Source organism: Lagopus muta, chromosome 2 (assembly GCF_023343835.1).
Source record: "Lagopus muta isolate bLagMut1 chromosome 2, bLagMut1 primary, whole genome shotgun sequence".
Taxonomy (NCBI): domain Eukaryota; kingdom Metazoa; phylum Chordata; class Aves; order Galliformes; family Phasianidae; genus Lagopus; species Lagopus muta.
The window spans coordinates 94,218,563-94,240,019 of NC_064434.1; the positions used below are offsets into that span (position 1 = coordinate 94,218,563).

The 21,457-nt window shown below is 50.4% G+C and overlaps 1 protein-coding gene across 1 annotated transcript; it reads left to right on the forward strand.

The window, feature by feature from the left end:
• The first annotated feature begins 17,930 nt into the window (after positions 1-17,930).
• Positions 17,931-21,457, forward strand: VSX1 (visual system homeobox 1). Its single transcript, XM_048937742.1, has 5 exons — positions 17,931-18,333; positions 18,459-18,537; positions 18,678-18,801; positions 19,611-19,791; positions 20,286-21,457. The coding sequence occupies exons 1-5, from the start codon at positions 17,931-17,933 to the stop codon at positions 20,549-20,551; spliced, it is 1,053 nt and encodes a 350-aa protein (XP_048793699.1). The 3' UTR covers positions 20,552-21,457.

The window sequence follows — 21,457 nt, forward strand, 5'->3', positions numbered from 1 at the left end:
GAATCATAGGATCACTGAGGTTGGAAAAGACCTCTAAGGTCATCACGTCCAACTGCTGACCCATCCCCACCATGCCAACTAACCCACATCACTCAGTGCCACATCACCATGGCTCTTGAACACCTCCAGGGACAGCAACTCCACCCTTGTTTTTCTTAGCAATTCAGTTTTCTACTTTTTTTTCAGTCCTAACAGAAGAGTGCTCCTTTCATTGCATCTTCCCACTGCAAACCACACATATCTGTAGGATTTGCTGAGACACTGCCAACCTCCACATCCTCCCTGTATCCCTGAGCTCTTACCCTACAGGTAGCTCTGTTGTCCCATCACTTACTGAAGCCCTGGTGGCACATGCTGATTCCTCTGATGACCTCTACTATGTTTCCCCATCATTTCTCCCTGACATTTCCAGCAAGGCAAGAATTGGTGTAGATGTGGCTTTTTCAAAGCTGTACCCATCCCAGCTATGCTATCAGACACACCAGACAGATGTAGAGTGGCCATTTCCCACAGAGAAGGCATAAATAAGATACTTCTCTGTCTCTTCTGGGTACCCACCAGTTTCTGATGAACTCATAAATGTTAAATCTCTCTGAAACATTTATGTTTCTGTCATGTATGGCTGAAACTATTAAGAGATTCAAAAGTTTCGTAGGGGCAGCAGGTGGGCAAAACAACCATATAAACCTCCTATTCTTAGAAGATTGGGATTAAAACATGCATCTGGCATATTAGCGTGTTACTCCTTCACTGGCTGCTTTGTCATTCTAGCTCTCCATCTTTCTAATGATGCTGCAGTGATTTCTGTGGCTGAAGTATTATGTGTTTGATCTTCCTGGCTTCTTCCAAACTAGGCTATCATCCAGCAATAAACTCCAACTATGAAGCACTCTAGAACTGAGCCAAATTTGCAATCTGTAGGCTGGATGCAATACAGTATGATAGATGATGTTAGTTGTTTCAAACTGGATTCATCTGCAATAAATGCTGAATGAGCTCCACTGTTCTGCAGTCAATTACAGTGTCCCGGAAGACATCAGTGATATTTTCAGTGGTGGCTCTGGCTGTGCTACCAGAAGACACAAACAGCCCTCCGTGTTGTTTCTTCCTGCTACTCAGTGAGCTGTGCACAGAAATGAGCCATAACTTGGAAAATGCTGCCTCAGCGTGGTCTTGTTGGTGTCCTACAAGACAAAGTTCTTCACAAATTTATCGTGACCTACATAATTGACCTATATTATGTGTCTCTTTGTTAAATAGGTTGCACTAATTAGAAACACAAATGGGAATGGCTTAGTGGTTATTTATTTCTGTGGAGGTGGGTGCCTGCTGTCCGCAGTGACGTGCGGGAGGATCGTGTCCAGACTTCCCCCCTCTGGCCCTCTTCCATATTTGACCTGTGCTTGGATTATTGCAATAAATCTGGAAATGCTTCTGCTCTCGAAGAAAAACAAAACAAAACAACTCCATAATATTATTTTTATTGCTCTTCTGGACAAGGAGATAGATCTACATGCATGTCTGAATGCAAGACAGCAAGCATGAGGGAAGAGATGCAGCAAAACTGAAGTCCTTGACTCAGAGATCACAGAGTGGGAGCAAAATGTGCTTTGCACTTCAGTCACCCTATTAGGGCACACTTCTAAGGCCCAGGACTGGCCAATAACCTCACAGCACCCTGCTGATCTTTGAACATTTGGTGACGAATAGGATTATTCCAACTTGCACTTCTGCCCCGCTTGCAGACTGATAGGAATTGTTTGAAATCTGGACTTATGGCTGTAATTAATCAAACAGTAAGTAGTACCTTTGAGTTTAATGGAACTGCACCTGCTTCCAGCAAGTAGGAATTGTGCTTTGAATGTTTTAGAACAATGTCGAAAGTCCACCTGATTGGCCTCTAGGGGCAGATTTGGATCACAGCTTTTAAGCCGATGTCTGCTACCACAACCCCTACTGGTTATATTAGCAGTGCTGTCAGGCGGTTGCCACTGCTGTGTCCTCATTCATTCAGACAGGGTGCGCAGAGTGTAATCTAATTAAGGACAAATTCCCCAGATTTTTTTCATATCTCTTATCAGTGCGTTTTCAACTTCTTCATATTCATTAGGAATGCATCCATCTGTGGGCTGTCACACAGCGCTGTGCTGCATATCACTCCTTCTGTGTGCTTGTTTTGAGGAAAAATGGAGCTGGATGGAGAGGAAAAATGAAAACAAATGGCTCCTGTTTTGAACTGTTCATGTTTTCAGGAATTGTTCCCCGTGTCTCATGTTAAGGATGGATTTATAGACAGTTGAAAATGTATGTTCTGCCAGTGAGTATGTGAACAAAGCATATGTTTGAAAATATCTACCAATCGATGCTCAATGGGACATCTAGTGATACAGGTCTTTCTAACTGAACAGACAGCCTGTGCCTTGGAGTCAGTTTTGAACATTTAGAGTGAGAAGAAAGTCACTTCTGACCTTATGGTCAACTTCACCTGCAGAAAAATGATTCCAGTCACTTCTGTAAAGATTCCAAGAGCAATTATGGCTTGATGTATCACAAGGTTGAGAAAGTTTTTTGGTAAAAATGCTTTGATTTTGTGCATGATATTTGAATGCTAGAAAAATTTACTGACCTCTTGAGGTTCCTCTGCTCAGACAAGGGCCAAATATGAAGTTTGGTCAGGTTGCCCATGGTCTTGTCCAGATGGCCATTTAGCATCTCCAAGAGACCCAGCAGGCCCTGTCCTGGGACTGGACCACCTATAATTTTCTGATATCTGATAGAAATTTCCCATGTTTTTGCTTGCGCACATCACTTACACTTTCACTGAAGACCTTTGAAAAGGGCCCAGTTCTATCTTCTTTACTGTAGGTAGCAATAAGATCTCCTCTTTGCCTTTGCTTCTCCAGATTGAACAAACGTACTGAATGGAGGGGTAGGATTACCTCCTGATTCTGCTGGCTCCCCTCTGGTTAATACAGCCGAGGATGCTGTTGGTTTTGTGCTCTACGAGGGTGTCCTGCTGATTTCTGGCCAGCTTGGCCTTCATGGCCTTTTCAGTGGAGCTGGCCCCTACTCTGTCCCCCTGCAAGGCGCCTGACTGTCCTGGGTCAGGGCAATCCTAAATATATACAGACTGGGAGAACTTGAGAGCAGCCCTGTAGAGAAGGACTTGGGGGTCCTGGTGGATGAAAAGCTGGACATGAGTCCGCAGTGTGCACTTGCAGCCTGGAAGTCCAACAGTATCTTGGGCTGCAGCAAAAGATGGATGGCAGCAGGGAGAGGGAGGGAGGGATTGTTCCCCTCTGTTCTCCCCTCCTGAGGCCCCATCTGGAGTACTGCATCCAGGTCTGGAGCCTCCAGCATAAGAAAGATATGGAGCTGTCTGAGTGGGTCCAGAGGAAGCCACAAAGATGCTCAGAGAGCTGGAGCACCTCTCCCATGAAGACAGGCTGAGGGAGCTAAGCTAGTACAGCCTGGAGAAGTCTTAGGGGAGACATCATTGCAGCCTTCCAATATCTGAAGGGAGCTTACAAGCAGGAGGAGAACTGACTTTTTCACATGGTTTGATAGTGATAGGACAAGGAGGAATGGCTTTAAATTAAAAGAGGGGAATGGCTTTACATTAAAAGAGGGGAGACTTCAATTTGATGTCACGGGGAAATTTTTCACTCAGAGAGTGGGTAGGCCCTGGCACTGCTGCCCAGAGAAGCTGTGGGTGAATTGAGGCAACATATTTTCTGGTTCAGCTAATGAACAGGAAATGTGCTGAAAGTATTTATAAAATTCTGGGTGTTCTGGATGAAAGAGCAGATGATCCCCATCTTCACCTTCCCCATGCCCAAGCTGCATTCCTCTAACTAATTTCACAGACTGAGATGCCTGGGAACCAGAAACCACTGCTGGTGGATATGTGAGAAGCAACTGTGTAGGCCAGCAGTGGGTGCAAGAGCTAAGAAGATGAAGGGGAAGACGTGAAGCCGTGTCCAGCAGCCTCTCCTGCCCATCGGGACCTTCTTTGCAGCCCATCAGAGCTACTTGGAAGTGCAGCAAGACCCAAAGCTATCCCAGAGGCTGTAAAGTTTGCCTGGACCAAAAAGCCAGAGGATTAGGCTGGTGAGGATCTCTCAGCAAAGCTACTCTTGCAATCAGTGCAGGGGCCCTTCAGCTGCTGAAAGGACGCAGTGCCCCAGAGGGACAGAGGACGGATGGCAGGTTCATGATGCAAGGGAAATACTGCGTTGGGGTTGACCTGCCATCAGTCTGGCTGCTCATCTCCTCTAGAAAGCACTTCACCTCAGTCTCATCCTGATGAATAGCAAGGGTTTGAATTTACCAAGTGAAGTGGCCGGCCCCTCCGGCCCGCTATTCATTACTCCAATTAACAGTCAGTTGCCTGAAAAATGGGCCAATCTGTTTCTTGGGGAGCCACATAGAAAAACCCACAAGGCAAAGGCAATTAGCATACGTGCCAGCCCTCACCCTCTGGGGAATTTCATTTAACTACTTGGTTGATCTAAGTACCAAAATATTGTTGGTTTGTTATGGAGCATATAATGTTTGTTAAATGACTGCAGTCCCCTGAGGCCCATATGCTGCTGATATTCTGCTTCCTCCCAAGCCGGGAGAGGCAATAAGGCAAAACTGTTGCATTGAACACATGGCCCCACATTTTCCTGACAGAACACAGCAGCTGGACACGGGCAGAACAAACCTTCACCACCCGGGGTGGGCGGAATAGCTTCCCTATGAAATAGTTGCACACTTGAGCAAGCCCATTGTCTGCCCAAAAAGCATTTCAACCGCCTCTTGTCGGGCAGCCGCCGCGCACAGAAAGCACGCGGAGCGGGCACTCGGACAACCTGTCTATGCTGCATATTGTGTGGGGCAATTAGTTTGCAAATTGCCCGTTTGCACATCCGTGCATGAATCGGTAAGGTTGCTCCCACAGGATTTGTTATTATTATCACGATTAGTAAGCGAGGCCCATGAATAAATAAGGCAATTTGGCCGAATGCCTTTCTCCCCGCACACATACGGTGCTTGCCTCTTCCACAGCAAGGAAAGGGCGAGATCCCTGGGTGGAAAATGCAGTGCCCGGAGGCATCATTTGGGTATTTCTGACCCTCTGAGTTGATGCCTGTGTGATGGCGACATGTGCAAAGTTTTTTTGTCCGTTTAATGGCTTTTTTCTTTTTCCCAGCCAGAAAAAGTATATCACAGTTGTTGGCTTGTGCTGTCATTGCTGGTGCACGTGTACCAGCTCTGAGATGTGACCCCACTCCTGCAGCTGATCTGCTTCTTCTTTTGTGAAAAAATCCCATGTTGGGATTTCAATGGCCAAAAAGTGCCTGTGCTACCAACCTCAGCCATTTAAGTGCAGGCAAAATATACCTGGCTTGATTCAAGAATATCAGGTTAATTTTGGCCTGAATTTGCTGGAGTCCTGTCACAGAATCTTTAAGGTTGGAAAAGTCCACCAAGATCATCATGTCCAAGCACCAGCCCACCCCGCCATGCCCACTATGCATATCCCTCAGTGCCACATCTTCACAGTTCTTGAACACCTCCAGGGACAGTGATTCCACCACCTCCCTGGGCAGCCTGTGCCAGTGCCTCACCACTCTTTCAGAGAAGAAATTCCTCCCAGCTTCCAACCTGAAGCTCCCCTGGCTCAAGCAGAGGCCATTCCTTCTCGTTCTATCACTATTAACCAAGGGAAGAGGCTGACCTTCACTCCACCGTAATCTCCTTTGCAGTCAAAAGTAAGGCAGCCTGACTGGACTGTCCCTCTCAGTCTTAATGATGCATTCAGTTCTGCAGTGCATAAACCCAACCTGCAGATCACTGCTACTGAATCAGCAGATGAAAAATATGGATGAAGTGTTACTCTGTCATACTTGGAGTTTTGGTCAGGTATTTAATTTAATCGATATGTGTTTAGTAACAGGAAGTTAAAATCTGACCGCCTGCAGTTTAGCACTCAACTCATGAATCCTCTGCAAATCTTATGGAAATCCATTAACATTCAGTATTTCTTTGCAGCCCATTGGTTAGCTCAACACTAGTTGGTTGAGATTAGGCTGGAGGTGTTGAATCCTTTAGTGTTGATTTGGGGATTTTAAGTTACGTAGATTAAAAACCAGTTAATAAGAGCACAACCAATGTTGTGTAACACTCATTTATTTTTAAAATGCAATGAAATTGAATTCCTTCATGAAGCTGTAGCATTATTTCATCAATATGGTCACATTCTTTGAGCCAGCTCCTAATCTGATGAACAAGGAGCATTTGTATTTTCTGAAACCATACAAACCTTACTTCCCCAGTGTTATGTCCCGAATTGTTTGCAAATCAACTCTTACCTGAGCATTGCAGCATTTCCTGATGGAAAGTTAAAGAGCTGCTTGCTCACTGCACTTACCACCAAAAAATGTGATCACTGCTTCTTTCCTTGTTTAAAACTGCAAACATATTGACTAGAAGTATAGATATATTCTGAATCATAGATGGGACCTTAACAATCACTGTGCTGTGCGAAAGTTAACAAGCAGGGGGCACATGGTAAATGTAGATACTTTCTTCTTAATCTCTTTGACTGCTTTTGTCAGGGCCTTTTTCGATGCTGTCTTTACAGCGCTGTATCACTCCTCTCCATTCCCCACCTGTCAGGCTACGATTCCTGGTGCAGTGATTTTGGTGGAGCTACTGCATTTTAAAGCAATTGGGGATAGGATCCTATGTCTCATTTGTTGGCAGTCCCAAAATGTGAGGAGTTCAGGCAGTGCATGGCGTAACAAAGAAACATAGATTTCTTGGGGTAGGTCACCATCCTTTGGTCACAGCTGTGGTCCAAATGCTTTGTGGAACATGTAACTGCTGCAATTTATTAAAGACATGCAACCAAAATGATAATCGGATGAAAAGATCATTTATTGTCAAACGATTATGGAGCTGCATTATGTGATTTCATATCTTTTCCTTCAAAATCTCTGCATTTCAAACCAGCTTGTGGTTTTACTCCGTGCCATTAACACTTTGGTATTACACAGTATATTTCACATGGTAAATTCTGTGGAATATGGATTATGTTATCAGGAAATAAACGCAAATTTCTCAGGTTGGCCATGGCTTTGCTGGTGGTAATCAGGAAATTGTTTGTCCTTAAGCTACGACAGAGAATTGGATTCTTAAATAGGGAAAAAATGCTTTTAAGGTGATTTCTTTACAATAAAAACATGATAGTCTTAAAGCTCAGTGATAATCTTTGTGAGTCTGTTCCATGTGAACCCGGGGAGCAAGCGGGTTCCCAGCTGATGTAAGTCAGCGTAGTCCCATTAGCTGGCAAAGCTGGGTCAGCACGCGGCAGCTGAGGATCCAGCCCCTGTGCTTGCAAGGAATCATCATCTTGCTGTCATAACCAGGGGAAAAACTATAAAAGGATTTTGTGAGGGCAGATAATATTAGAGAGAAAATAAGATGGGCTGTGAACCAAAGTGGAAGGCTGGTTCAGTTGCCATTTACTGAGAACTTTTTAATTGGAGCATGTACCAACAGGAACAAATTGTTTCAAAATGCAAGTCAGGGCTGCTAACCTGATGCAGTACTATTTAGTATCTCTCACTACAGCAGGGTTACACCCTCAAACAGTGCACCTTTAATAACAAAACTCCTAAATTAATCTCCTTTAGAGGTCTGTGTGACATTGCTAGCTCTAATCTAACCCTTCCAGGTTATTGTCAGTGCACTTATGGGCGTAAAACCTTCTTTGGGAGAATTAGGCATTTTCTCATTATGCACACTAATAACTTTTCTCTGAATATCACCAAATTTCCATGAAAATCTGGTTGACATTCTCCGATAAGTTGCAGAGTTTACTGAGTTGATAAAAGAAGGTCTTAAGAATTATCTGTAAGAAGTTGTCCTCTAGCTACTTTTTTTCTGCAGGTGAGAACTGCTCTGATGAACTGATGAAAAATAGAAGTATTCTTTAGAACAAGCAGATGTGGGGTGTGTGTGGAGGAGAAAATCCTGAAGCAGTTGAGTCCCTGTTGGATGCAGACCTCTGGGTGATGGTTGCCAGGCCACAGCAGAGGGCAGGGAGCCACACTGAGGCAATGGCCTGGGCATGAAAGCACCTGTTCCTTGCTCTGTCCGTGGGATCTCACTGCTGTGCGTCGAGGGAAAACGTGTGGCCAGTAGAGCTGGCTGTGGGCATGGACATTGCCGTGCAGCTCAGCATCAAGGGGGAATCATAGAATATCCCAAGTTGGAAAGGACTCACAAGGGTCATTATGTCCAACTCCTGGCTCCATGCAGCACCACTCAGACCCTATGGCTGAGAGTCTTGTCCAAATGCTCCCTGAGCTCATGCCCACCACCCAAGGCAGCCTGTTCTGTGCCTACTGCCCTCTGGGGCAGAACCTGTCCCTAACTCACCACAACTCTCCTCTGACACAGCTCCGTGCCTTCAGGAGCAGGAAGGTCCAGAGATCTACTCAAGGATCTCCTCCAGTGCACCCAGATTTAGCAGTTTTTTAAGGTTTGAGGGGCTGGATGTAGACACCTAAAGTACAAAACCAAGCCTAAAGCCTGTGTTGGATCTGATCTTCAAATCCTGTGCGTCAGCTTCTTCAGGGAAAATAATGTACCCTTTCCCTGCCCCTCATATGTGCAGATTTAGCAAACTCAGCAGGAAGGGGACCCTCTCGTTTTGTCTCTGTCATGCTAACAATAAATAACTGCAGCAAAGAGCTGTGATTGCCGATCTTGTGTCCATCTGTGCTGTAGAGCAGTCCATGGGCAACAGGGCTCTTTAGGTCACTGGGTATCTGTCCCCAGGTGCAACCAGTGCCAGCTCCCTCACTTGGTCACAAGATGGATCAGGGAAATGAGGTCACGGCAGAGACAGGCTGCAGCTCTGCCATCTGCAGAAGAGTTTGCGAGAGTCCCGCACGCAGGGTTGGTGGCAGGTGTCCAAGGCACAAGGACTATTGGATGCTCCTGTCCCTCCTGGTTAGGAAGGACAAGGAGGACTTTGCTGGCAGATGGTGCCTGCGGTGTGGTCTGCAACATCTGCACCCGTGTACAGCTGCAAACCCAGCGTTTGTGCTCCTGAGATATCACATGGCTGGAATATTCACGTTAGAAACCTTTGTTGAGCTCATGGCTGAGATGTGATGCCATGCCAAACTCCAGAACACTGTGCATGGAACAAGCTGGTGCGTCCTCATTTCCCACCACTTGAGTGGTGGCTTGAGTGCAGTTGTGGTGGAGGAACAAGGCAGAACATTGTGCAGAGTTTAGAACTGCGATGCTTATATGCTTTGTGTCAGCTGTGTGAGGAGGAAGGCCTCAGCTCTGAGGTGTGACCATACAGGACAGGCCTGGCAGGGCTGTCTCTTCCACCTCCTGTTGCCCAACGGCTTGTTAAGGGCTTGTGGACGGCTGAAAATTGAACCAAAGCCCCTCAGGTGCCCAGGACAACTCACCTCACCTTCCCTCAGTGACCAGGTCACCTGAAGCACAGCGTGCCATCCAGGTTTGGCATCCACCCGACACTGCAGAAATCTTGGGCTGATCCACCATGCTGTTGTCAAGTAGTTTTGCCTTGGTTTTAATTCTTCGCTTTTCCTTGACATCAAATTGTTCAACGTGGCTTGGCTTGAAGAAGGGCTGAAATTCCATCGCAGGCTCTGCACTGTCTGAGAGGAGGCATAATTAAGCCCCAAATACACGACCCGCCTTCAAAGAATCAGGGAAAGTCGCAGGAAGGGTTAAACACTTTATTTAGATGGCTTTGTTTGTTACGTTAGTGCTTTGCTTGTTCTGAGAATTAACAGAAGATAAGCTAAAAGTTCATTTATAAGAGTATTAAAGGATAATTATGATGGAGTAAATGCAGCGGGTCAAAAGGCATTATGATGAACAGAATCATAATATAGGGCTTGGGAAAATAAGCTAAAATGTACAATGCCTAACATCACTTCTGAACGCTATGGAGGGTGGACGTCTTTGGTTTTCTCTCTTCTTCATTTCCACTCTAAATTAACGTTTCCTCCATCAACACTGCCAGTCGTGCTCGAACACATAATGATAATCAATTGCAGCAACTTAAATTAAACTTTTGGGCAGGCACAAATATGTGACCTTTTAATATCAACAAAATGATAAAAAAGATTTGGTAGGAAATCTGTTTCAATCAGATTAGAGGAGAAGTGGGTAAAGCTGATTACAAGACCGCTAAACACAGTATTTGGGCAGTATTTGTTCAGAAACAATAGCGTTAATTCTACTTTAACAAGTATTATCTGAAAAATCAATAATTAATGGGAACCCATTATCAACTTGTAATTTAGCGCTCGGATTAAGTTGGGGGAGAAGTGAAAGCGAGCAGGCAACCTGCTTTTACTTGACCTGTCGGCCGATGGATTAATGGGGTGAGGGCAGGTTTCGTGCTGACTTAAAAGAGAGGAGGTGGAAATTCCTCTATTTGTCCCCTTATTGCTTGGTGTCGCTGCAGCCCTCGGCAGACATCTTGAGCAGTGCAGTGGAACCATGCCTGCAAATCCTCAGAGTGTGTGGAGCTGGCCCACCGGGGAGATAGGTGCCGTTACCTATTGGCCCCCTCCTTAACATCTCTCTGCACCTCTGCAGCACGCTCGCTGCCGTGCTCCCCTTGGCTGATCAGCGACGGCATATGTGAACGCACGTGTGCTGCCAGATCCTCACCAGCCTGCCCCCCGCTGCCCCCACCACACCGGCTCTATTTGGAGAAACAACACGATTTGTCCTTAGATGTCATGTGTGCGGGGGTCCGAAGTGCCGCACGTGCCACTTCCCACCAGAGTAGGTCATCACAACAGATGCCTAACACCATGGTTCTGCAAAGATAGCGTTCTTGTAGAGGACGCAGATGTTCTGATCTCAGTGTTTTTGCTGGAGATGGCTTTGAGAATAGGAGCATCATTGCTTGTGACATTTCGGGTGGGCAGCATTAAGCCAGCATTTCCAGCTTGCTGCCAACCTGTCCGTGTTCTCCTCCTGGCTTTTCTCCACAGTGGATCACCCACCTGGTTTAGAATCACAGAATCATTAAGGTTGGAATGATCTGTAAGATCATCATGTCCAACCACCAGCCCAACCCCACCATGCCCATCAGCCACGTCGCTCAGTGTCATATCTTCACTTTTTTTGAACCATTCCAGGGACAGTGACTCCCCCTCTCCCTGGGCACCCTGTGCCAGTGCATCACCACTCTTTCTGAGAAGAAATTGCTCCCAGCATCCAACCTGATTCTCCCTCGGCACTACTTAAAGCCATTATCTCTTGTCCTATCACTAGTAGGGTTAGGACAGAGTTGGCAGACTGCTGAGGTTCAATGCGATGAGGGATTGAACACCAGTATTTGGGGATACTAGGAAGTGCCAGGTGGCTTGTGGGCACATGGATGGAACTGGGTGTAGGAGAGCCACGGACTGATCCCACCAAAGTGAGAGGGATGCCTGGGGTTGGGACAGGGATTCTCAGAGGAGCACAAAGGCGGGATGCTCTCGGCAAGGGGAACAGATTGAAGGCAGATTGTGTGGGTGAAGCAGCACCGTGCTCCGCAGCTAGGGAGTGGCTTCAGAAATGGCATTTAATCATTCAACATTAACACAAGACATCTGTCACCGTCCCCGGCAGTGACGGGGCTACACGACAAAACAATATGTTCTGGTGCTCCTAATCACTGGAAAAACACTACTTTTTGCGGAGAGTTCTTTTAGTGCCCAGCACAAATCCTTCTATTTTATTATAGCAATCCCAGCCAAATCCTCCAATAAATGGAGTTTTTATTAATGTGCAGCTGTTAAATGAGAAAAAAATAAAACTCAGAAATAAAAATGAATCCCTGAATAATCAGGCTGATCCCAGGCAGTAAGAACAAGCAGGCCGACCAAATACTTACAGCTCTCTGGTATTATTTAAAAATACGCTCGGGGCTTTTCTTTCACCCTCTATTTCCTACAAAGGTTTGATTAGATTTTGCTCGGTCCCCACCACTTTGGTCCTTCCCTGCACATGGGTCCTGTTGAATCCCCCTGCCCTACAAGGTACCCGAAACCCCTGTGACATGAGCAGGGAGCCTTGCAATGAAGGGAAGAAATTTCCTTTTTGATGCTCACTGTTCCTGCTCTTCCTGGCTCACAGCGTGGCCACGATACAGCATGGGTGTGGGAGCTGAGTAGTGAGATGGCCACCAAGGAGATGGCAATGAAACAGCCCCAAGAAGGGTACTGAGATAGCGGAGCTGTGGGAGACCTGATGGAGCCTCCGTCAGATGCATGGCATGCTTCCATCATACCCACTACGTGTTTCCAAGGAGCAGAGACCTTGGGCAGCCTTGAGAGCCCACCCAGAACAAAGCCTCCAATAGAAGGGTAAAGCCAGCCCGGCAGCTTCCCCAGCTGTCCCACCTGGGATGCTTAGAGCTGAGCTGTGGCCACTAGGATGCTGCTTGCTGCCAGCCATCAGACCTTGACCATCGAGGAGTACTGATGGGGGAAGGTAGAGCAGGGAGGAATGCCCCAGGCAGATAGTACTCTGCCCATGAAATGGCATGACCACCTCTGCTATTCTTTCTGATTAAATTAGAGCCAAAGTAAAGCCCTAATTCTTCTGATTAAAGCTTAGAAGTTAAGCTCTTTGGGCAGGATGCGTGCCTTGATCTGCGCTCTCCTAAAACACTTTGTCCACTTGATGATGAGACACTAATAATACACCCCTAGATCTTTCTTCTCAGACACGTATGAGGTCTGGTCCTTAGGATGTATGATGTCCTGGGGGCATCCCATTACTCCTGTCCCAAAAGCAGTGTTTGTGTCACCACCCAGCTGTTTGCAGAAGGGTGAAGGTGGGAGAAACAGCTCCAAGCAAAGGAGAGGTGCAGATCTGCTGCGGTTTGGGCTTTCCACAGAGAAATTGCCTGAGGAGAGATACCACAGCCTCCAACTTCTGCCTCCAGCGTTCTGAACATCTTTGATCCCTCCTCCTCCTCTGCACCACAGACAGAGGCACAGCCGAGTATTGTTTGTCCCAGATCAATGCATTTACCCATGTGGAAAATTGTTATTAGCTCGGCTTTTCTTTCCCCTTGAGCCACTCCTGCAGAGCAAAGGGCATCTCCCAGGGTTTCTGCAGCCACCGCAGCTCCTGCACCTTCACATGGATGAACCTTCAGGAACAGTCAAGGAGGGGGAGCAGAGGGTCCTGAAAGGAACTGATGGCAGGCAGCCCTCCTGCAATGACACCAGAGCTTTTTGAGGTGCTGAGCAAAAGGAAGCAAGAGCACTTGCTGCCATTTCCAAATCGGAATAAAATGCAATTTGTGACCCCACAAGGGAGATGATTATTTCTTCCTCTTAATCTTTTTCCTCCTCCTTTTTTCCTCCTCCTTTTTTCCCAGAGTGTGACAGTATCCATCGTGCAAGTCCCTGTTTGAGCTGATTAGGTAACTGTTCATTGTCAGCAACACTCAATCTGTTCATTTTGGACAATATGGCCCCTTTTGGCATCGATGTACCTTGCTTATGTTGCAGAAATCACTTCAAAGCAAAGAGCAGAAGCTGGCAGGAGAGCTGGGAAGTCCTTCATGCTCTGTACCCTTTCTAATAGGAAAACTGAACCACACAAAGAGCAATAGCTGTGCTTTGCCTGGTGCGTGTTTTACAAAGGGGGCTACCAACCCAAGAGCTGAAGAAGCCGGTATGTCTTCACTTGTACGAGAAGCAGGAACCACACATGGGGTTGCATTTGATGACATTTCTCTCTTTTCTCCACCTGGTTTCTTTGGGATGGGGTTGTTGTGGCAGAGGGCCGCACTGCTTGTGTGTCACCTCCCAACTTTTGAATTTGCCTTTGAGCACTGGGCTGTCAGGTGGCGATGGCCAGAGCCTGGCCTGGTCCTGTGTTACAGCACCTGTTTGGTTCAGGAGAGAAGTTCTAGAAAGCGGCGTTGAAGGGAAGAGTGAGAGTAGCTGCTTGCATGCACGGTGTCCCCATCTTTAATTAGGTTAGCTACTTTCATGGCAAGTGCTGTCATACGGAGCTGAAAAATCAATACCATATGGCACCACACTCAGATAGCAAACTTGGAGATTAATTAAAGGAGAAGGAACTCTGTCAGGTCTCGTAGCGCAGCGCCTACGATTAGGCATGGCTGAACTAGTTTGGAAATGCAAAGGATGACTGGGTGACACCTTCACCCCAATCTCAGCTGGGCTCTTCTCCATTTGGGGGCAGAATGAAGGCAGATCTGCCTTTCCCTGCCCCTGGCAGAGTCGCTGGAGATAGCAGAAAAGCCATTTCATGTGTTCTACTAGATCTCACCGTGCCTAGATCGGCACCTGGAGGAAGAGGGGGAGGTGGCAGTGGGGTGGATTGAAGTGGCAGGGGGAGAAAGGAGGCTAGGAGGTGGAGAAGGGCAAAAAAGCAACCTTGAAGCCACCCGTGAGCAGACAGCTCTCAGCAGGACCTCCTGCAGCCAGCCTCAGGCACTTCTCCATCACTCCTCCACCTCCTGGACTGATGTCTTCCAAGACAAACCAGCTTTTCCAAGGTTTGGCTCAAAACTTCCAACAAGTTTCATTGTCCTCAAATGAAGTCCTTAATGGGACCAAAAAATTCTCTCTCAAATGTGAAAGATACCTGAGAAGCTGGTGAAATGCTCTTTTTAAATTCTTATTTCTATAAGACAAAAAATCTGACTCCATTGCTTGGAAGGTTTCATTTCCAAGGCTCGGAGCAGAGCGGGACAATGTATACCGCTCTTTTGGGAGATGCTGATATAATGAATGTGGCAGCTATTGTGTGTGCTTGGGAGCCTCGCAGCCGTTTTTCTGCTGCTTATATTTTCTTTTCTTTTCTGCTTTAACGAGTGTTTCTCTAATTGACTTGATGATTTCTGTTTAATTAGCACATTTTGGAGGAATGATCAAAAAATAATAAGATAAAGTAATCGGACAGGCATAGTGCGGAGGAAGAATAGCTCCTTTGTGGGGCTAATTGGAGTGGACAGTCCATCGGCTAGTTTGGGCTCTGCGTGATCAGACCTTCCCAGCTCTGCCGTGCGCCCAGGACTCCAAGCATCCACACAGACCCAGCTCCAGCAGTCAACTCAATTGGCTCTAATGAGCTGTGAGGGAGCACCCAGCCTGGATCCGCCAGGTTTTGCTGTTGCTCATGTTTTGTAGGACGCCGCTCCCATGGAAACAAGTGGACGGGCGCTAGGTACCACCAAGCACAGCATCCCCAGCTCTACTTGCTGACCACGTGCCCACCACACCTCCAGCCGTGGCTGTAGGTGTAGCACCTGGATGGTCATTTGTTTGCCCCATGTTTGGCTAGGAATTAATTAGGAGATCGGCTCCAGGCTTCTGTGACAGCTGTCTGCGTGCGGCACTTCCCAGCACTTTGATTAAATCTGCAGCACTCCAGATGTGAGAGCCCTGCGTGTCGGCGCATTGCTCTTAAACTCCACTTAAACCGTGACTGCTCTTCTGCTTTTAATCAAAGGCAAATGTCTTAAGACAGAAAGCTGTGCAGAGGAATTAGTGAGGATGTCTCTGGGGCGTGTGTGGTAGGAGCTCCACTTGCTGCACTCTGGCACGGCAGGCAGAGGGCACGGCCAGATGTGGCCATGCCACCTGTCTCCGTGAATCCATCGCCCCAAAATGGAGATTATTTGGCCATTGCTTCCACAGAACATGGGGGAGTTGGAGGAAAACCTCTTTTCCTTCTGCCTGAGTTTACTGATGCAGACACCTGCCCTCCAGATTCCTCCCCTTGCCAATCTGAGTGTCCCTTCCCTCTACCCCAGCAGGAGCAGTGCAGGGCTGTGGCATGGAGCACTGGGGACCAGTGATGCTGTCCGTGCGCACGGGAGACACTTCCACCTCCAGCAGTCACAAACAGTCAGAGGGTTTGGGCTGTCCTTTATTATTGACCTGATTCATATCTAAAGCAGGAAGGTGAAAGCTGCCTTATCCCATTACAAATCCCCTAACTGTCCCTTCCATATTCTCCTCCTTCATTCCCCTGCCTCCCTCATCTTTACAGAAAGTGGACCCATGACGAATGCGCATCCTTCCAAGGTTCTCCCTCACATCACTGCAAATAGGGAACTCCAGGGCCTCCCAGCTGCTGGCTCAGGGCTCGCCAAACACACATCTGTAATCCCACAGGGCCTTGGCAGGGCTCACACCAGAGTTCCAGCCCTGGGCATCCATCCCAGCAGGGCCATGCCAAGGGTGTGCAGGGCCTGGGGCACGGGACCGGATGCTGGGGCTCCCGCTCTGGCTGGCACATGTGGGAGAAGGGGAGGGGGGGGCGCTGTGGGGAAATTAGAGCAAGAGCGATGTTTGATGTTCTGCTCTTTAAGCGATTAATAATCTTTCGGCATCGGAGAATCAGCTGAAAATCTTCCCTGGAAAATAATGAGCAGAGAAACATTTACTGATTAGTCTAATCCCAGATAATCCTATCTGATGAGCGTATATCGAGATATCCTTTAACTGATTTATTGTCCATAGGGCTGGGGGAGATGCCCCTCGGAGATGCCCCTCTCCACCTTGGTGGAGCAGCTCTGTATCCCCCCACCCAACCCCACTCCTCCCACGTCCTGACACACCGCAGGGCATCCCATGGCATTGCCCCATATCCAGGCCACGGCGCCGGCACGGGGAGATTTAATCGCTATTTCCATTTCTGCGTCTATCGGCTTTCTCTTAGGTTTGGGCTTTTATGTTTCATAAACTGATTAGGAGCAATTATACGCGCTTTATCCCCAAACTTTCCAAATGACTGGGCCATATGCATATTTAAGGCTTCATCATCTCTCCCAACAGCTCAGCCTTCACGTTAAACTGCTGAAATCAAGCTGATTCTGGGACAACGTCAAAAATTAGGGGTTTATCTACTAAGATCGGCTCGGACAGGAAATTTGTTGTGGGTGGTGGCCGGATTAGGGCTTCTAATTACTGCGGCAGATCCTCCCCGCCCAGCAGTGAAAGTCTCCCCTTCCAGCAAACCTGCGCTAAACGCGCTCGGGGGCATAGAGGTGCCCGAGGGGACGTCGGGGGGACGTCGCTGTGCCCAAGCCCCGAGCATGCTCGCATCCCACACTGTGGCTTCGGGGACGCGTCGCCCCCCGCCCGCCACCTTCCGTCTGGGGTGCGAAGCGCGGTCGGTTGTCGCCCCCCCCTCTCCTCCCCCCGACGGCCCCCAGCGCCGGGCACGGCAATTATCCTAAATGAAAGTTATTGTTCTGCTAATCCCGGGAACAGCTTGCGAGGAGAGATTTGGGTCTTTCTTTAATAATGCAAAGTTAATGCGGAGTCCCCTTGTAATTATCTTTATCAGAAGGACCCTCGGTTAATCTGACCGTCCAGCGGGAAGGCCGGGATCAGGCGGCCCGTGTAAGCCGGTTGTAAATCGGTTCCATAAACAGATGAAGGGAAGGGAGAAAAATAAAATAAAATAAAATAAAATTGCAGCCCAGGTGCCAGACTCTGGGAGCCAAAAGGAGGGAGGATGCCAGGCACCTCCCAGCGGCCCCGGGGGGCGAGGAGAAGGTCCTGCCCCAAACGGACGGGGCATGTGGGGGAGGAGGGGGGGTGCCCCGTCTAGGATGTGGGGCCCGCGGACGGGGGGGCACACAGGCGACCGCGGACGGGGAGGGCCGAGGGGAGAGTCCCGAGGGGGGACCCGAGGGGACGGCGGGGAGGGGCCGCGCGGGGGGGCCCGAGGGAGGGGCCCGGGGCCCGAGGGCCGCTAATCCGGGGATTGGGAGCGCTCCCCCGCCGCCCCGGGCCGCGATTGGGGCCGGGCCCGGCGGCGGGCCGATAAAAGGGGCGGCGGGCGGCGGTGCCCGCTCCGGGCCGGGCCAGGCGGCGGCGATGCCGGGCCGGGCGGAGCCGTCGGGGGGCCGCGCGGCGGTGCCGGTGCCGCTTCCCGTCGCGGTGGCGGCGGCCCCGGGGCCGGCGTCGGTTCGCAGCGCCCTCCCCGAGCGGTCGGCGCGTCCGGGAGGAGCGGGGCTGCGGGCCAAGGGCTTCGCCATCACCGACCTGCTGGGGCTGGAGGCCGAGCTGCAGCCCCCCCCCGGGGCCGCTCCCGGGCCCGCCGGCGGCTACGAGGGCGGCGGGGCGCTGGGGCTGGGGCTGGGGCTGCTGTGCGGCTTGGCGGGGCCCGGAGCTCCCTGCCTTCTGCCCGCCCCGCTGCCGCTGCTGCCCGCCCGCGGTCCCCGCCCGGGCGCCCCTGGGCCGCCGTCCGCCGCCCGCCGCCACAAGGAGAATGCCTCCGGTGAGCCGCCGTCCCCCGCCCGCGGCGCCCTCGGGTCCCCCGAGGGTGGTGGCACCGCGGGGAGCCCTTGGCGGGATGGGATGTGACTGTCGTACCCCCTCCCTCCTTTCCCATGCTGCCGCCAGATGAGGACAGCCTGTCCGGGGACGCCAGCGAGCTGAAGATGCCGGCTTCGCAGATCAAGAGGAAGAAGCGGCGGCACAGGTGACCGCCGGCCACCCCCGTGCGTCCCCGTGGGTGTGCCCGCGAGGAGCGGGGCATCAAAGCTGGGGGAGGCGGGAGGGGGTTGATGCTATGCCCTGCTCGCCCGGAGCCCGTCGCAGGACGCTGTTCGCTCTCCGCAGGACGGTGTTCACGGCCCATCAGCTGGAGGAGCTGGAGAAGGCGTTCAACGAAGCTCACTATCCCGACGTCTACGCCAGGGAGATGCTGGCGGTGAAGACGGAGCTGCCCGAGGACCGCATCCAGGTAGGCGGCTCCTCGCTGCCCGGGCGGCCGCTGGCACCGGGCAAGAGAGTGCGGGCGGCAGGGAGGTGGTGGCACTGGGGGGTTGATCTGGCGGATGACAGCCCTGCACACCGGGGCAGGGAGTTGGAGTTGGCTTTAAGGTCCCTTCCAATCCAGCCGTTCTGTGATTCTATGATTGCATTGCCCGGGCTCCGAGTGGAAGTGCAGACGAAGGGACTCAGTGCCCTGCTGTTTGGACAGGAGCTTGGAGCAGTGCAGGAGGTGCAGGCTGCTTCCCACCTTGCTCACACAGCTCTTCAAGAGGCACTTTATGGCCCAATCCTGCCTTGTTGCGGAGCAGCTCATTGGGGTGGGGGTTTGGGCGATGCTTAGGTTGCATCGACACCTCTGGAGGCTTTAAGAACAAGAAGGAGATGAGGAGAGGGACTCGAGCATCCTCTGCCATCATCCGTGAATGCTATATGGACCCCTTTTTCTGCATACGCAAATGGCTTTGCACAGAAGGGCTCTGCAGGCGGGTGGCATGCAGGGGCTGCCCTCAGTGACTCAGGCTGGGGACACTTCCATAGGTCAGGATCAGCCTCGTGTAACGTCTGCTCCCTCTCCCCCCCCTTCCTCTCCTCCCTCACTGACACCCACATGTGCCTTCCCCAAATTCCCCACTGTGGCTCTGCCCTGGCCACTCTCGCACTGCCAACTCTGCGTGCCCCCAACCCCCTGGCCGCCCCTGGGCGCACTCCACCATGGCTCGAACGCCCATCTCCTCCCCATCCCACCCCTCCGTGCTCTCCTGGCTGTTACCCCTGAAGGTTTGGTTTCAGAACCGAAGAGCCAAGTGGCGGAAGCGGGAGAAGTGCTGGGGCCGGAGCAGCGTGATGGCTGAGTATGGGCTGTACGGAGCCATGGTGCGGCACTCCATCCCTCTGCCCGAGTCCATCATCAACTCCGCCAAGAGCGGGCTGGTGGGATCCTGCGCCCCGTGGCTGCTGGGTGAGCCTCAGGCAAGAGCGGGGCATGTGGGAGCTGCAGCGGATGGCAGTGTTAGTGCTGTGTCAGAGCTACCCTGGGGCTCCGGTGTAACAAGAATCTGGAACTGTTGGAGTGGGTCTCTGCACACGACAGGGGGGTTGGAACCAAGTGATCTTTAAGGTCCCTTCTGACCCAAGTCATTGTGACCCTGGGGTCCTGCATGGAGGTGACACTTGAAGACGGGGCTGGGATGGGCTGTCACAACACCTCTCTGTCTTCCCTGCTGAGTGGGAGGGAAATGTACAGATTGATCCTGTTGCAAACCGTCCTGAGCGGTGCAGAGAGCAGGCTGCAGGGTCTGGGCTGGGGATTGTGGCATGAGTTTTCCTCTGGATGTAAGTGTGAGCTGCGGTAGGCAGCAGGAGGGCAGAGCAGCATGTTCCCCTCCCGCACTGAGCAGTTGCAGGCAGAAATAAGCAGCCAGCTCCTTTGGTTTGCTCTCCCCCCTCTGCAAGGCATGCACAAGAAGTCCATGGAGGTGAGCAGGAAGGCAGAGAGCCAGGAGAAGCCGACAGATGGCTGGCAAGCAGAGCAGGATGGAGAGGAACTTCAAGGGAAGCAGGCCAGTTCTCACAGGAGCTCCGAAAAGCTTGGCCCTGCGAAAGATCCTGAAGACACAGCCATCGACCTCTCCAGGACAGCCAAGCAGGAGAAGAGGAGCGTACTGAGGCAGTGCGTCAACGGGGAGCCTGCCACGGAGCAGAAGGACAGGGACCACTGAGCTTGGGCAGCCCTGGAAGAGGCCAGAGCTCACAGCTTTCTGGGGAGATCAGAATATTTATTGGTTTATTGATATAGCTCTATATTTTTCTGAAATAATCGAACTTCTATCTGAATTCAGGGCATTTTAAAACTGGAAACCCTCCTCCCGACTCTGTCCCCTCACCTGTCAGCAGAGCACAGGAGAAGCCAGGGTGGAGCGTGGGAGGTGTGTCCCAACACAGCCGAGAGCAGTGTGAAAACAGGACCATCCTTTGGGCAGCACAGATGGCTGCTCAGGAAGAGCCCCCCTTCTCCTCTGGGACGTGTCCCAGGCTATCCAAGAGCACAAACAGCAAGAGAGCCGTGGGAATCGCTCTGATACCCGGGTGCAGAGATAGTGCAGGTCATGGATGCCTTCTCTGAGCACTTCCACCCCTGCACAGCACCCATGTGGTGATTCCCTCTGCTTCAGGCACGTGATTCTTTCACCTCAAGGAGCAGCAGGGCTTTTAAACGCAGTAGGGTCCATCCTCAGGCTGGTGTAACTGGACCAGTTTATACCTCCTGAGGATCTGGCCTGCCAATGCAGCCTTACCACTGGATTTACACTGTGTAGTTTCCTTAACTCACGTTTGGGAGAAGGGGGTAAAAACATTTTTGTTTATGCAATGATTTTGTACACTCTTGAATGTTATCTTCCATACTATGCATAATAGAACAGAAAACCAAGCCATAGCACCCTGGAACAATTGAACAGTCTTGGGAACTGACAGAATACTTTGTAATTGTCTGTAAATAGTGTAATGTCAGAGCTGTTTCTTGGTCGTCCTATATTTATGTCTTAAAAGCACTTTAGTGGTCTGGATTTTTGAATGTGGCTGTTCCTGTTCTGTCCATCATTTATTTATTACACATCTTAAGTAAA